The following is a 15,975-nucleotide window of genomic DNA, read 5'->3' as shown; positions in this document are numbered from 1 at the left end:
GGCCCCAGCCCCGAACTCGGCCCGGCCCCGCCCCTGTCCCCGCCCCGCGGCCCGCCCTTGCCCCCCCAGGGCCGCCCCTCCGAGCTGCTCCCGCGGTGCGGATCCCGCGAGCAGCCCCTCACCTTAGTCGCCGCCCCGCCCAGCCGCGTCCCCTTCTTTCCCGAGCCCCCGGCCGCAGTCTCACTCTGAGGCCAGAACTGAGTGGGAGACCGCTGTGCGTCCTCCCGCACTAAGAGTGCGCAAACCTGTTTGTGCGCGGAGCAAGGCAGGAGAGAACGACACCCGGACCCTAGTGGGGGATTACTTAGGGGGAGGCTACCACCCTCCTGCACACCCCAGATAAGGCAGCACCACCCCCTCCTAACTGTCCGGAGTAGCCCCAGGCCGAACAGAGAGGTCAGTGGAAAGGTCTGACGTTGTTGTCCCTCTGGTCTGCATAGGGAATGGGTGTGTACTCTGCAGGATAAATCCCTCCCCCAAACCAAGAGCCCGGTCATCCATCCCCTCCAGGCCACCTTGGCCGCAGCCTAACCCTGGCCAGAGTGGCTGTTTTTGCTATGTGGGCTCTCCTTCCTCCCCTTCTGTTTGCCAGTCTCCAATAAACCAAAGTCCACATCCGGCTTACCCCCCTCAGCTCCCCTTGGCCACAATTACCCCACCCAGACCAGATGGGTGGAGGGAGGGGCTTCAGAGTAGTTCAGGACTTCCATGAGGGAGATGGTGAGGGAAGGGGGAGCCCTTAAGTGACTCCAATTCAGAGAGAAAGCAGTCTGTCCCCAAGCTGTGTTCCATCAGCACTCCTCCACACAGCAGATGTAAAACCACAGGCTCACTGGAGCCCACAGGGCCCTGGAGGACCTTTTCTTCTACAAAAGCCATAAGCTTTCTTTTCTCTCCCCTCTCCCAGGCTGGGATTTACTCAGGTGGCAACACTTCACAGCCCTCCCCATCCCCATTCCAGTACTGTAGTAATTTAAGAGGCAGGCAGTGGGAGTTGAGATTTTAATATCATAAATCGGTGTCGGGCCACACCTCTCACTGCCAGGCCCGTGGGCCTCCTATCTTCATATTGCCTGGAAGGCTGCCTGCAGCCAGGGCTTCCCCCATCCCCTGGGAAGGATCCAGCACCAGCCTGAGAAGGGAGGCAACAGCAGCTAAAGGGGTGGAAGGAGGAGGAGACAGAAGCATGTGCTGCAGGCGCATGTGTGTATGTACTTACATGTGTGAACACATATAAAGTGTCAGGTTTACAGACCCTGGCTCAAGGACAGTCTAGGATGGGAAAGGAGGTAGGGCAAGAAGAAGCACATCTTTTCTCCCTGGTGCTTCAGCCTCACCCTATCCAAGGGACAGACATATGGGGTGTGAGAAACGCATCCCCAGGTCCCAGCCTTCAGGACTGGAGTCCTTTTGAGTCTGGTGGAGTCACAGATCCAGTCTTTGAGGGACACTGGGTCTGTCTCCTTTTGAAAGCCCTGGAAAGGTGGGAGGTAAGAAGTAAAGGGAAACAGGTCCCTGCTAGAAGAACTTGACGCCTCGGCCATCGCTGACGGTGATGATCTCGGCCTTGTGCTCCTGCTGTAGGGCCTGCAGAGCCCGCAGTAGAGTGGCTTCATCCAGCCCATGGAACTCTGAACAGGGAGAGAGAGGCAGTCAGAGACAATCAGCTCCTGGGGCCCAAGGCCTCTGAGGAGAGTGCTCTGGCTGGAAGCCGAGACCTCCCAGAGGCAGGGTATGCATATGCCATCTATACTGCTACAGCTGCCACCCACACTTCCCAGGCACTCCTTAGGAGTAAGGGGTGGAAGAAAGCCTGAATCAGCATGAAATGAGTTTGTGCTTATTTCCCCCTTCCTGGTTCTCCTCTCAGACTCAACCTCCCCCACACCTAGCATTTGTGTCTGATGCACAAGAATGACACCATCTGCTTCAGGGCCACAAAGGGGCCGTGAAAATCAGGCCTAGGGAGATGGGAGCCATTGTCACTAGACACTGACCCTAGAGGATCTATCCTAACACAAAGAATATAGCCAGCACCCCTGGCCAGGAGACTGTTAAACTCCAGCACTGTTATCTGCCCTTTTTCTAGCTTTTAGCTGGGAGCACAGGCCAGGCGCGGTGGCTCACGCCTGTAATCCCAGAACTTTGGGAGGCTGAGGTGGGAGGGTCACTTGAGATCAGGAGTTCTAGACCAGCCTGGCCAACATGGAGAAACCCTGTCTCTACTAAAAATACAAAAATTAGCTGGGCATGGTGGTGGTCACCTGTAATCCCAGCTACTTAGGAGGCTGAGGCAGAAGAATCACTTGAACCCAGGAGGTGGAGGTTGCAGTGAGTCAAGATCACGCAACTGCACTCCAGCTTGGGAGACAGAGCAAGACTTCGTCTCAAAAAAAAAAAAAAAAAAAAAAATTGGGGAGCCTATGGCTAGCTGAGTATGTGGAGATATGGTAAGATACTGCAGGGAGATGTGGGAGGCAGCAGGCAAGCCCTGACAGGCTTGCTTACCTCACCCCCTGCGGGGGCTCAGCTAAGTCAGGGAGCTTGCTTTCTGAGGAAGCCTACAACTTTGCCCAGCCTGAGTGGTGGGCTGGGCAAGTCTACAGTGCTAAAATCATGGGGTGATGGTGGGAGTAGCAAGCAGAGACCTGCAGGGCAGGAGGGGGAACAGCCAAGAGCTATAAACTCTGCTAGGGCAGCCAGGGCCTGGCAGAAAGGGGAGACACCCCCTGTTATCCCAGCTAAGATCGAAACTTGTGGTGATCCAGAGGATCAGAATCTGGAGTCGGAGAAAAAGAACTAAGAGTGTTTACGCTATGTAAAAATCAAACACTATACAAATCCTTGCCTGGCCAGAAACCAAAGTATTTAAATGGGCTGGGGGTGTTGGCCCAATCTCTTCAGCTGACACCCACAGATCTTGAGCCCTCTATAAGAATAAAGGGTGAAAGAGAGCCTGAGTCAGCAAAGAATGAGATTTCAAGCTTAATCCCCTGCCCTTGTTTCTCATTCGGCATCTATAGCAGATGCTGAATGAAGAAAGTTTATTTATAGTATTTTATTATTATTATTATTTTTATTTTCTGAGATGGAGTCTCGCTCTGTCATCCAGGCTAGAGTGCAGTGGTGCGATCTTGGCTTACTGCAACCTCTGCCTTTGGGTTCAAGCGATCCTCCTGCTGCAGCCTCCCAAGTAGCTCAGATTACAAGCATGCACCACCATGCCCGGCTAATTTTTGTATTTTTAGTAGAGACAGCGTTTCACTATGTTGGCCAGGCTGGTCTGGAACTCCTGACCTCAGATGACCCACCTGCCTCGGCCTCCCAAAGTGCTGGGATTACAGGCGTGAGCCACTGCACCCGGCCTACTGTTATTTTTTAAGACAGGATCTCGCTCTGTTGCCCAGGCTGGAGTGCAGTAGCGTGATCATAGCTCACTGCAGCCTTGACCTCCTGGGCTCAAGCGATCCTCCCACCTAAGCCTTCTGAGTAACTGAGACTACTGGTGCACAGCACCACACCCAGCTGATTTTTAAATTTTTTGTAGAGACAGGATCTCCCTATGTTGCCCAGGCTGGTCTCAAACTCCTGACGTCAAGCAATCCTCCCACCTTAGCCTCCCAAAGTGCTAGGATTACAGGCACGAGCCACTGTGCCCAGCTGAAAGTGAAATTCTTAACTTTTCATGGGTCATAGATGCCCTTGGAAATCTTGCAATATCTAACCTATCCCTAGAAAAATGCACATGCATCCACAAAAACAAAATTTGGGATTTTTTGCATGTGAATTCAGGTGGCTTATGGAATCCTTGGACACGGGTTAAGAACTTAGAATTGCTTGAACATAGGAGGCGGAGGTTGCAGTGAGCAGAGACTGTGCCACTGCACTCCAGCCTGAGTGACAGTGACTCTGTATCAAAAAAAAAAAAAAAAAAAGGCCTGGACAGTGGCTCACACGTGTAATCCCAGCACTTTGGGAGGCCAAGGCAGGCGGATCACGAGGTTAGGAGTTCAAGAACAACCTGGCCAACATGGTAAAACCCCATCTCTACTAAAAATACAAAAAATTAGCCAGGCGTGGTGGCGCGCACCTATAATCCCAGCTACTCGGGAAGCTGAGGCAGGAGAATGGCTTCAACCTAGGAGGCAGAGGTTGCAGTGAGCCGAGATTGCACCATTGCACTCCAGCGTGGGTAAGACTCCATATCGGAAAAACAAAAACAAAAACAAAACAAAAAATGAACTGTGAGTGGGAAGGGAAAGGCATTACCCTCATCCTCTGTGTCTTCCCCATTAGTCAGTTCATACAGGGTAAAGACGGAGTTGTTCTGGCCACTCCTGGAAACCTGTGAACACAGAAAATGAGGAGTGAATTAGAACCAAGAATCTCCTGGGAGAAAGTAAATTCATCAGCTCCACCTCTCTGATCCAGGAATGATACCTATTCCCAAACCAGGACTCACTGTCACCTCTGCAGAGTGGCCTAAAAGCCATAAACCCTACAAGTGCTATATTTATATGTGTACACACTCATTTGGAACCACTAAACCACAGGTCTTCACGTGTCTGAGGAGTGACCTCGACCTCTCATTCTGGTTGTTTTCCTGTTCAAGAATGGATGGTGTGTATTTGTTATATTTAGAATGTTGATGCTTCTTACCCTCTTCTCTTCCTTGGGAATGTTTGGGGCTGGTGGTTTAGGGGGAAGAGTATTCTGTCCCCACACCCACACTGGTTCAGAATATCTCATTCATGTTGTGGACAGTCCCATAACGGTGCAGTGGGGGAGGGGCCCCAGGTTTTTTCCCTTCCTTTCCCCATTTATCTCCTGTGGCCAGAGGCTCCAGCCAACAATAGCACTCAGGGTTCCCAGTTCTGCATTCTCCAAATATGGCCTCACATAGCCCCTGGCCTCCCACAGGCAAAGAAAGGGAGGTTCTATGCAGCCAAAGACACTGAGTCACTTAAAGAGGTTTGCCTAGAAGGCCTACACTTCCTCTTTCTGCTCCCTCCCCATTTTGCTCAGTCTGGATCTGGGAACACTGGCTATCTGCTAGGCCCTAATATAGTTAACCTTTGCCATGGGTCACTGTTGAATACTTGGCAGAAGAATGATCTCACCCACTGATAGATGAGTTTCCCCCATTCTTCTGGCCTCCGCCACATGATCAGGAAGCTAGACTTGCTCTTATCCAACCACTCGAGGTTCCCTGTAAAACAGATACTTATGAAAGCACAACCAGGCGCAGTGGCTTACACTTTGGGAGGCCAAGGCGAGAGGATCACTTGAGCCCAGGAGTTCGAAACTAGCCTGGGCAACATGACGAGACCCTACAGAAAATACCAAAAATTCTCTCTACAGAAAATACAAAAAATTAGCCAGGTGTGTAGTGACACATGCCTGTGGTCTCAACTACTCAGGAGGCTGAGATGGGAGGATCACCTGAGCCTGGGAAGTCGAGGCTGCAGTGAGATAGGACTGAGCCACTGCACTCCAGCCTGGGTGACAGTGAGACCTTATCTCTTTCCCCCCCAAAAAAGTATCATGATCTAAAAAGAAATAAACAGGCAAAAAAATACCAAGGTGGGACAGAGTGGAAGACACTCAGCTTTCAGAAAGAGAGATTCAATATTTATTTTACTATTATTATCTACAAGGCACTCATCCTTCTTCCACTTCTCTTCAGGTTTAGGGCACAGACAGAGATTTCAATTTTGTGTACAAAGAAGAAGAAAGGACGTGGGAATTGGGCTGCCTACTTTACAGAAGACTCTGGCCTTCAAGCCAGGAGAGAGAAAAAGTTATTAAAGGGAAAAAGACTTATCCTAATTTGCCCTCAGGAAAACCCAACTAGGAAGAAAAATAAGGAATCTGGGGAACTGAACCCACCTTTCTTCCTCAGTTCCTCTAATACAATCTGGATCGACTCCACAGGAAGCTTTCCTGGTTTAAGGTTAAGGGAATGGCATACACATGAGTTGGGTAGGATAAAAATTCTCAGAGCCAGTCCCATGTTAAGAAACACCTGCCCCTTCCTCTCCCACACACATATGTGTGCAATTTCCCAACATGATATGAATTGGCATTTCCTGGATATTCAAAGGAGGAAGGTAAAGAGAAACTCCTCCAATTAAAAGGAGCTTTATGTGATTGTGCCACTGCATTCCAGCCTGAGCAAGAGAGGAAGACCCTGTCTCCAAAAAAAAAGAAAGAAAGAAAGGAGCTTTAGAAAACGAAAGGTACTGTCATTCCTCACCCTCTGTCTGTTGCCTTCCTTCAGCCTTTCTCCACAGGTATTTTAGGGATGAATCAGGCAGCAAAAACAAATGACCCTTACTTCCTGGCAGGAGGGGGGCAGAGAAAATAATTAAAGGTAGTTACCCAAGTCTGGGCCTCACACACAAAAGGATGGAAGATACAAACAGTCAAAAGGGTTTAGTTTAAAAAGCTTGGAACTTGGCTTCAGGGCAGAAATTCTAAGACCTTAATGACATCCGAGCAGTCATCACTGCCAAGAACAAGAGGGTATGCTACTGCATTTGCCGGCGGAAAATGTCAGCTACACATTTTCACTCTTTAAGTCCAATTTGGGTGGGAATCTGCCTACCATGGGTAAAGGGGGGCCGGCGGGGGGGGGCGTCTGGGCATGTGTGAAAGCGCATTAGTGCATGTGTATGGGCTGTGGAAGAGCCTGAGGGAGGATACGCTGTAGCTTGACGTTGTTGAAGAGCGGGCTCTCCTGAGCTTCCATCACCGTCATGCTGGACTGTTTGTGCAGGCGGCAGAAGGACAGGACCAGCGAGCACCAGGCGGCCAGCTGCTTCTGCCGAGTGTCCACATTCGGTTGTAACCTGCCGGGTGAAGGGAGTGGGGCGCAGAATTAGAGGGCGGGAGGCAGCACTTGCCTGGGACGCGTTTCAGGAAGAAAGTAAGGGACTGAGGGTGTTGGCGGCCGGGTCTTTTCTCCCCCTCCCCATGTGAAGCATCAGGGCTGAGCCCAGGGTCCGGGGAGGGGAGGGAGGCACAGCGGGGCTTCTTGGGGTCTGAGCCTCACGTAAAGAAGGGTGGGAAGCGATACTGCCACGGCCACTCGAAACTCATCGCCATCGTAGTAGCCCAGGAAACCCGGAAGCTACCGGCTAAGGACTTCCGGCCTTCGCTTCCGCACGTCCGGGCAGAAGGCAATGCAGAAAGGTTCCGGACGCCTTTCTGGAAAGAGGAAGACCGGCAGGAGGAGTCCTCGTCACCAGCCAGTCCCTGGCTGTTATCCTAAAAAGCCCTATCTTTTGGAGCAGGAAGAGTCCTGGGAAGTCTTCTGGTTCAACCCCAGAGAAAGGTCATGTCTTCCCCAAAGCGGTGAATTTTTGTTGCTGAAGTAGAACGGCAAATAAAGCCCAGATCTCCAGATCCCAGCCTACTTTTGTTTCCTCTATGCTAGGCTTCTTTTAATATTAACATTTCTGTGAATTACCATTTAATTTGATCAACTCACAATTACCCAAGCTCCTCAATTCCAGTGTCCTTTGTTTTATTTTTAATTTTTTATTTATTTATCTGTTTGTTTATCTTTGAGAAAGGTCTCCCTTTGTTGCCCAGGCTGGAATACAGTGGCACAATCACAGCTCACTGCAGCCTCTACCTCCCAAGATATGGCGATCGTCCGGCTTCAGCCTCCTGAGTAGCTGGGACTACAGGTGCACACCACCACACCCAGTTATTAAATATATTTTGTTGTTGTTTTGGTACAGATGGGGGTCTCACCAAACTCCTGGGCTCAAGTAATCCTCCTGCCTCGACCTCCCAAAGTGCTGGGACTACAGGAGTGAGTTAACGCTCCCAGCAACCTGGCTAATATTTTCTAGAGATGGGCACTCACTATGTTGGCCCAGGTTGGTCTCAAACTCCTGGGCTCAAGCGATCTCCAGACCTCAGCCTCCCAAAGGGATAACAGGTGACAAACCCGGCCCTCCAATTTCCTTTGACTTCACCATTCCTCAGGCTCCTGCAGCACCCATGGGAGCACACTTTGTAGCTTGAATCACTAGAGACAGCCCTACTTCCATGATTCAGAGCTGCAGCCTTTGACCACAACCACCTATCTCTCACCTCTGCCATGACCTCGCCTTTCTTGTCTCAAGACCTAGGACCCCTTTTGGTTTTATCTGACTCCTTAACCACCCTAAACTACTCAATTCTGTCCCCTTACCTACCTACCTACCTACAGGTCAGTTCCCAAACCAATGATCGTTGCTCCATTTCCCCCATCTCTTTTTTTCGCTCCTGGGCTCTGGAGTATTGCTGGAAGAAAAATAACCAGAACATGTTTGCCAAGTCCCAGATTCCCTGACTATCCTCACTGCGGGGCTCTAAGGGCAGCTCGGTGATCCTTTGTCTTTTATTGACTCCGTCACCCTCAAGATAACTATACAAATTTTTCCACATTCATCAAGCCACTCCACCTGTCCCCATCTCTCTGCTCTCTTCAGAATGCCTTTCGTTCCTGCTTTATGAGATTGAGGCCATGCATGTGAACCCTTTAAGTTTTCCGTCTGTCTCTATACTTGATTCATCACTCAAAAATTTCTCTCCACTTTTACTCCTTCCTTTTTTTTTTTTTTTTTTTTTTGAGACAGAGTCTTGCACTGTTGCCGGGCTGGAGTGCAGTGCCTTGATCTCGGCTCACTGCAACCTCTGCCTCCCTGGTTCAAGCGATTCTCCTGCCTCATCTCCCCAGTAGTTGGGATTACAGGCATGAGCCACCACGCCCAGCTAATTTTTGTATTTTTAGTAGAGACAGGGTTTCACCATGTTGGTCAGGCTGGTCTTAAACTCCTGACCTCAAGTGATCCGCCCACCTCGGCCTCCCAAAGTGCTGGGATTACAGGCGTGAGCTACCGCATCCAGCCTACTCCTTCCTTTTGGACTCAGAAGAAGTGTTGCACCCTTTGGCATATGTTCTTGCCTCCCCTTTTCAACTTCCTCCAGGACTTCTCTATCATCTTCCCTCTCGCCCTTGCCCTTAGCTCCTCTCCCATATATTATAAATATGCTCAGGTCTTCCTTAATTAAAAATATGTAATCCCTTGGCCAGGCACGGTGGCTCATGCCTGTAATCTCAGCACTTTGGGAGGCTGAGGCAGGCAGATCACATGAAGTCAGGAGTTGTTCAAGACCAGCCTGGCCAGCATGGTGAAACCCCATCTCTACTAAAAAATACAAAAAAATAGCTGGGCGTGGTGGTGGGCACCTGTAATCCCAGCTACTTGGGAGGCAGAGGCAGGAGAATCGCTTGAACCCGGGAGGCGGAGGTTGCGGTGAGCCGAGATTGCACCATTGCACTCCAGCCTGGGTGACAAGAGTGAAACTCCATCTCAAAAAATAATAATAATAGTAATATATATATATATTTTTTTAGACGGAGTTTCACTCTTGTCACCGAGGCTGGAGTGCAATGGCATGATCTCGGCTCACCGCAACCTCTGCTTCCCAGGTTCAAGCAATTCTCCTGCCTCAGCCCCCCAAGTAGCTGGGACTACAGGCATGAGTCACCACGCCTGGCTAATTTTTGTATTTTTACTAGAGACGGAGTTTCACCATCTTGGCCAGGCTGGTATCAAACTCCTGACCTCATGATCCACCCGCTTCGGCCTCCCAAAGTGCTGGGATTACAGGCGTGAGCCACCGCACCTGGCCCGATAATAATGATATTTACATCCCTTGGTATCATAGCGAGACTCCATCTATACAAAAAATTTTTAAAATTAGCCAGGCATGGTGACACATGCCTGTAGTCCCAACACTTTGGGAGGCTGAGACAGGAGGATTGTTTGACCCCAGGAGTTTGAGGCTGCAGTGTGGTATGATCGCACCACTGCACTCCAGCCTGGATGACAGAGCAAGACCCTTTCTCTTAAAGAAAAAAAAAAAAAGTACAGGCTGGGCATGGTGGCTTACACTTGTAATCCCAGCACTTTGGGAAGCTGAGGCGGGCAGATCACTTGAGATCAGGAGTTGGAGAGCAGCCTGGGCAACATGGTGAAACCCTGTCTTTACTAAAAATACAAAAATTAGCTGGATGTGTTGGTGCACATGCCTGTAATCCCAGCTATACAGGAGGCTGAGGCACAAGAATTGCTTAAACCCAAAAGGTAGAAGTTGCAGTGAGCCTAGATCACACCACTGCACTCCAGCCTGGGAGAGAGAACGAGACTCTGTGTCAAAAAAATAAATAAATAAAAAAGTACAAACCTTGACCTTGTCATCTCATCTCAATTTTCTGTCTGATTTCCAACCTTTTCCTCACCCAAATCCTTCATGGGCACAGTTCCTATGACCTTAGTCTCTGGGTAAAAGAAAAGAAAAGGCCAGCTGCAGTGGCTCACGCCTGTAATCTCAGCACTGTGGGAGGCCGAGGTGGGCGGATCACTTGAGGTCAGGAGTTCAAGACCAGCCTGGCCAACATGGTGAAACCTTGTCTCTACAAAAAATACAAAAAATTAGCCGGGTATGGTGGTGCACACCTGTAATCCCAGCTACTCGGGAGGCTCGGGCAGGAGAATTGCTGGAACGCGGGAGGCTGAGGTTGCAGTGAGCTTAATCGCTCCACTGCACTCCAGCCTGGGTGACAGAGCGAGACTCCGTCTCAAAAAAACAAAAAAGAAATTTAAAAAAAATAAGTAAAAACACTGTGCACTGTACTTGGTCCACAGAATGACCAACAAATATTTGTTAAATGAATGAATGAATGAGCCATTCAGTTGATAATACCTTCTCAAAGCTCGCTATTTCGTTTGACTTTATGGCACTCCTTTTTTTTTTGAGATTGAGTTTTGCTCTTGTTGCCCAGGCTGGAGTGCAATGGCAAGATCTCGGCTCACTGCAACCTCCACCTCCTGGGTTCAAGCGATTCTCCTGCCTCAACCTCCCGAGTAGCTGGGATTACAGGCATGTGCCATCACACCCAGCTAATTTTATATTTTTAGTAGAGACGGGGTTTCTCCATGTTGGTCAGGCTGGTCTCAAACTCCCAACCTCAGGTGATCCGCCTGCCTTGGCCACCAAAGTGCTGGGATTACAGGCGTGAGCCACTGGCCGAGGCTTTTTTTTTTTTTTTGAGGTGGAGTCTCGCTCTTTCACCCAGGCTGGAGTGCAGTGGTGTGATCTCGGCTCACTGCAACCTCTGCCTTCCGGGTTCAAGCAATTCTCCCTGTTGCAGCCTCTTGAATAGCTGAGATTACAGGCACCGCACCATGCCTGGCTAATTTTTGTATTTTTTAGTAGAGACGGGGTATCACCATGTTGGCCAGGCTGGTCTCGAACTCCGGACCTTCAGGTGATCCGCCTGCCTCAGCCTCCCAAAGTGCTGGGATTACAGGCGTGAGCCACCATGGCTGGCCTTGACACTCCTTTATTCTTGTTCTGCTATTACATCTCTGATCTTCCCTCTGTCCCTCTTATTTATTTATTTATTTATTTTTGAGATGGAGACTTGCTCTGTCACCCAGGCTGGAGTGCAGTGGCGTGATTTCAGCTCACTGCAACCTCCACCTCCCAGATTCAAGCGATACTCCTGCCTCAGCCTCTCCAGTAGCTGGGACTACAGGTGCCCACCACCACGCCCGGCTAATTTTTTGTATTTTTAGTAGAGACGGGGTTTCACCGTGTTAGCTAGGATGGTCTCAATCTCCTGACCTCGTGATCCGCCTGCCTTGACCTCTCAAAGTGCTGAGATTACAGGCGTGACCCCACCGCGCCCAGCCTATTTATTTGTTTTTTTGAGACAGGATCTTACTCTGTTGCCCAAGCTGGAGAGTGCAGTGGTGTGATCTTGGTTCACTGTAGCCCAACCTCCCAGGCTCAAGCGATCTTCCCATCTCAGCCTTTTGAGTAGCTGGGACTACAGGCATGCACCACCACACCCGGCTAACTTTTAAAATTTTTGTAGAGATGGGGTTTTGCCATGTTGCCCAGGCTGGTCTCGAACTCCTAAACTCAATCAATCGTCCTGCCTCAGCCTTCTAGTGCTGGGATTATAGGCATAAACCACTGCACCCAGCCCTTTTCTCATTCTTTAAGTGTGATGTTTCCTAAGAGTGTAACCTCAGCCTTCTTCTTTTTTTTTTTTTTTTTTTTTTTTTGAGACAAAGTCTCGCTCTGTCACCCAGGCTGGATGGAGTGCAGTGGCATGATCTTGGTTCACTGCAACCTCTGCCTCCCGGGTTCAAGCAATTCTCCTGCCTCAGCCTCTCTAGAAACTGGAATTACAGGCGCACACCACCGTGCCTGGCTAATTTTTGTATTTGTGGTAGAGACAGGGTTTCATCATGTTGGCCAGGCTGGTCTTGAACTCCTGACCTCAGGTAATCTGCGCACGCCTTGGCTTCCCAAAGTGCTGAGATTACAGGCGTGAGCCACTGCTCCCGGCCAGCCTTCCTCTTTTCAATGAACCATTCTGTCTTAGAGTTCTCATCCATCTAATGGCTTTACAGCACACTTCTGTGCAGGAGACTCCCACACTTATATTTCCAGACCCAACCTCTTTCCACTCCCATCTCCCCATTTCTAACTCTCTGTGGAACATAACAGCTTGTTCCACTGTTACCTTATAATTGTACATTCTTTTCTTCAGGACAGTTCTTCCTCCTCAATGGCTCTTTTCTATTATTACTGCCATAATTGTCCTAGTAACTCAAGTCCAAAGCCTGAGTCACCCCAACCTCTCCTCTCCCTCAGCCCTGGCCTCTCCCTCCTGTTTTATCCAAGTCCTGCTAATTTCCTCCCTGGAGGAGAAAGTAGAAAGGGAGGTGAATTAGGAAATTATTGCAATTATCTAGGCTTGAGAAAATGAGGACATGGAGCAAAGGAGTGTTGAATGGGGAAGTGGACAATATTCCCTATTTTGAGTTTTCACCTGAAATAAAGGTTTGCTTTATTTCCATGAATGCATCTGTCTTCCCTAAAGGTATATCTACTCCCTTCGTGGCATGTATTTGCCTTCATGCATTTCATGAATATACATCAAGGGTCTGTTGGTATTTTTTTATTTTATTTTTTTTAGAGACAGGGTTGCCCATGGTGGAGTGCAGTGGCCCAATCACACCTCACCATAACCTTGAATCCCTGATCCTCCCCACTCAGCCTCCCAAGTAGCTGGAACTACAGACATGTGCCACTACATCCAGCTGAGTTCTTGTTTGTTTGTTTGTTTTTGAGACAGAGTCTCACTCTGTTGCCCAGGCTGGAGTGCAGTGGCGTGATCTTGGCTCATTGCAACCTCCGCCTCCCAGGTTCAAGTGATTCTCCTGCCTCAGCCTCCTGAGTAGCTGCGACTACAGGCACGTGCCACCATACCTAGCTAATTTTTTTTTTTTTTTTAGACGGGGTCTCACTCTGTTGCCAGGTTGGAGTGCAGTGGCGCAACTGCAACCTCTGCCTCCTGGGTTCATGCCATTCTCCTGCCTCAGCCTCCTGAGTAGCTGGGACTACAGGCGCATGCCACCACACCGGCTAATTTTTTGTATTTTTAGTAGAGACAGGGTTTCACCATGTTAGCCAGGATGGTCTCAATCCCCTTACCTCGTGGATCCACCCGCCTCGGCCTCCCAAGGTAGTGCTGGGATTACAGGCATGAGCCGCTGTGCCAGCCTTTTTTTTTTTTTTTTTTTTTTTTGAGACAGAGTTTCGCTCTGTTGACCAGGCTGGAGTGTAATATCACATTCTCAGCTCACTGCAGCCTCTGCCTCCCAGGTTCAAGCGATTCTCCTGCCTTAGCCTCTGGAGTAGCTGAGATGACAGGCATGCACCACAACGCCCGGCTAGTTTTTGTATTTTTAGTAGAGACAGAGTTTCACCATGTTGGCCAGGCCTTTCTCGAACCCCTGAGCTTAGGGGATCTGCCCACCTCAGCCTCCCGAAGTACCAGGATTACAGGCGTGAGCCACCGCATCTGGCCTAATTTTTGTATTTTCAGTAGAGATGGGGTTTCGGGCCAGGCGCAGTGGCACAGGCCTGTAATCCCAGCATTTTGAGAGGCCGAGGCAGGCGGATCACCTAAGCTCAGGAGTTCGAGACCAGCCAGGTCAACTCAACTTGGTGAAACCCCAAATATAACAATTAGCTGGGCATGGTGGCACATGCCTGTAGTGCTAGCTTGGGAGGCTGAGTCACAGGAATCGCTTGAACCAGAGAGGCAGAGGTTGCGGTGAGCCAAAATTGCACCACTGTACTTCGGCCTGAGTGACAGAGCAACGCTGTGTCTCAAAAAAAAAAAAAAAAAAAAAAAAGAGATGGTGTTTCGCCATGTTGGTCTCAAATTCCTGACCTCAAGTGATCCACCCATCGCAACCTCCCAAAGTGCTGGGATTACAGGCATGAGCCACCTCGCCCTGCCTCTGTTTTGTTTTGTTTTTTTTTTTGTAGAGACATGGTCTCACTATGCTACCCTGACTAGTCTTGAACTCCTGGCCTCAGGTGATCCTCCCACCTCAGTCTCCCAAAGTGCTGGGATTACAGGTATGAGCCACCACATCTGGCCTCTTCCTCCCATTTTTAATCCTATCCTCTGCTTTATACTTATTTTCCATTACCCCATTCAACACTCCTTTGCCCCATGTCCTCATTTTCTCAGGTCTGGATTATTGCAATAATTTCCTAATTCACCTCCCTTTCTACTCTCTCCCCTAAAAGAACGTACCCCAGCTATGGCCTAGTCATCTACCAACTCTGCAGTCACCCTCCTGTGATCATACCCCTTGTGATCTTCTCAGCCAGATGTGATCCCTTTTTCCCTCACACTCAGATAACATTTGGTTTGTATCCTTAGCATGATTCTCATCACACTTTTGTTTTGGTTTGTTAATTTGTACACATGTCAACTTTCTCACTAGATGAAAGCCACTGAGGGCGGAAAACCAGACTCTATCTAACCTATCTTTCCAACATAATACACCACACGGTGTCTTTTTTGTTTTGTTTTGTTTTTTTTGAGATGGAGTCTCACTCTGTCACCCAGGCTGGAGTGCAGTGGCGTGATTTTGGCTCACCGCAACGTCTGCCACCCAGGTTCAAGCAATTCTCCTGCCTCAGCCTCCCGAGTAGCTGGGATTACAGGCGCCTGTCACCGCAACTGGCTAAGTTTTGTATTTTTAGTAGAGACGGGGTTTCACTGTCCTGGTCAGGCTGGTCTTGAACTCCTGACCTCGTGATCTACCCGCCTCAGCCTCCCAAAGTGCTGGGATTACACTCCCAAAGTGCTGGGAGTGCGTGAGCCACTGCGCCCGGCACACACAGTGTTTTATACCAGCAGGTCCTTGATGTATATTAATAAAATGCATGAAGGCAAATACATGCCACAAAGGGAGTAGATATACCTTTAGGGAAGACAGATGCATTCATGGAAATAAAGCAAACCTGCATTTCAGGTGAAAACTCAAAATATATATACTTTTTTTTGAGACAGAATCTCGCTCTGTCACCTAGGCTGGAGTGCAATGGAGCGATCTTGGCCCACTGCAACCTCTGCCTCCCAGGTTCAAGCAATTCTCCTATCTCAGCCTCCTAAGTAGCGGGACTACAAGCACATGCCCCAACGCCTGGCTAATTTTTGTATTTTTAATAGAGACGGGTTTCACCATATTGGTTAGGCTGGTCTCGAATTCCTAACTTCAGGTGATCCACCAGCCTTGGCGTCCCAAAGTGCTGGGATTACAGGCGTCAGCCACCGTGCCCGGCCAGAAAACTCAAAATATTTTTAGGGAACATATGTGTGCCTAGAAAAAGAGATGTGCCCTGAGAGATGTGTGTCTCAGAGAATGAATAGGCATGTTCCAGGAATCATACAAGCATATATGGAAAAGGCAGGATACCCCAAGAAATGGACATGCACGTACTCAAGAAGGCAGATATTTCAACAAGAAGGAAAGTCCCTAAAGAGGCTCAGGGTGACGCAAGGAGTAAACAGATGTATCCACGGAGAAT

General features: G+C 49.3%; 1 protein-coding gene across 1 annotated transcript; it reads right to left on the bottom strand.

Annotated features, from left to right (window-relative positions):
• Positions 1-988: 988 nt before the first annotated feature.
• On the bottom strand, positions 989-7,169 carry VPS25 (vacuolar protein sorting 25 homolog). The gene is made up of 6 exons (XM_024235657.3): positions 7,055-7,169; positions 6,706-6,851; positions 5,890-5,943; positions 5,121-5,209; positions 4,270-4,345; positions 989-1,631 (listed from the first exon to the last, which is right to left on the bottom strand). Exons 1-6 carry the CDS (start codon positions 7,105-7,107, stop codon positions 1,519-1,521), a joined length of 531 nt encoding a protein of 176 aa, XP_024091425.1. The 5' UTR covers positions 7,108-7,169; the 3' UTR covers positions 989-1,518.
• Positions 7,170-15,975: the final 8,806 nt, after the last annotated feature.

The sequence above is a fragment of the Pongo abelii genome, chromosome 19, assembly GCF_028885655.2.
Source record: "Pongo abelii isolate AG06213 chromosome 19, NHGRI_mPonAbe1-v2.0_pri, whole genome shotgun sequence".
Lineage (NCBI taxonomy): Eukaryota > Metazoa > Chordata > Mammalia > Primates > Hominidae > Pongo > Pongo abelii.
The sequence above is the reverse complement of the archived record's forward strand: the minus strand, read 5'-3'. Positions and strand labels throughout refer to the sequence as shown.

Excerpts from the sequence above, each read along its gene's own strand:
- VPS25 (XM_024235657.3), bottom strand. The coding sequence starts at position 7,107 with ATGGCGATGAGTTTCGAGTGGCCGTGGCAGTATCGCTTCCCACCCTTC. Across the intron at positions 6,852-7,054 it reads CGCTTCCCACCCTTCTTTAC|GTTACAACCGAATGTGGACA; the intron begins GTGAGGCTCAGA and ends TTCACCCGGCAG. Across the intron at positions 1,632-4,269 it reads GGAAGACACAGAGGATGAGG|AGTTCCATGGGCTGGATGAA; the intron begins GTAATGCCTTTC and ends CTCCCTGTTCAG.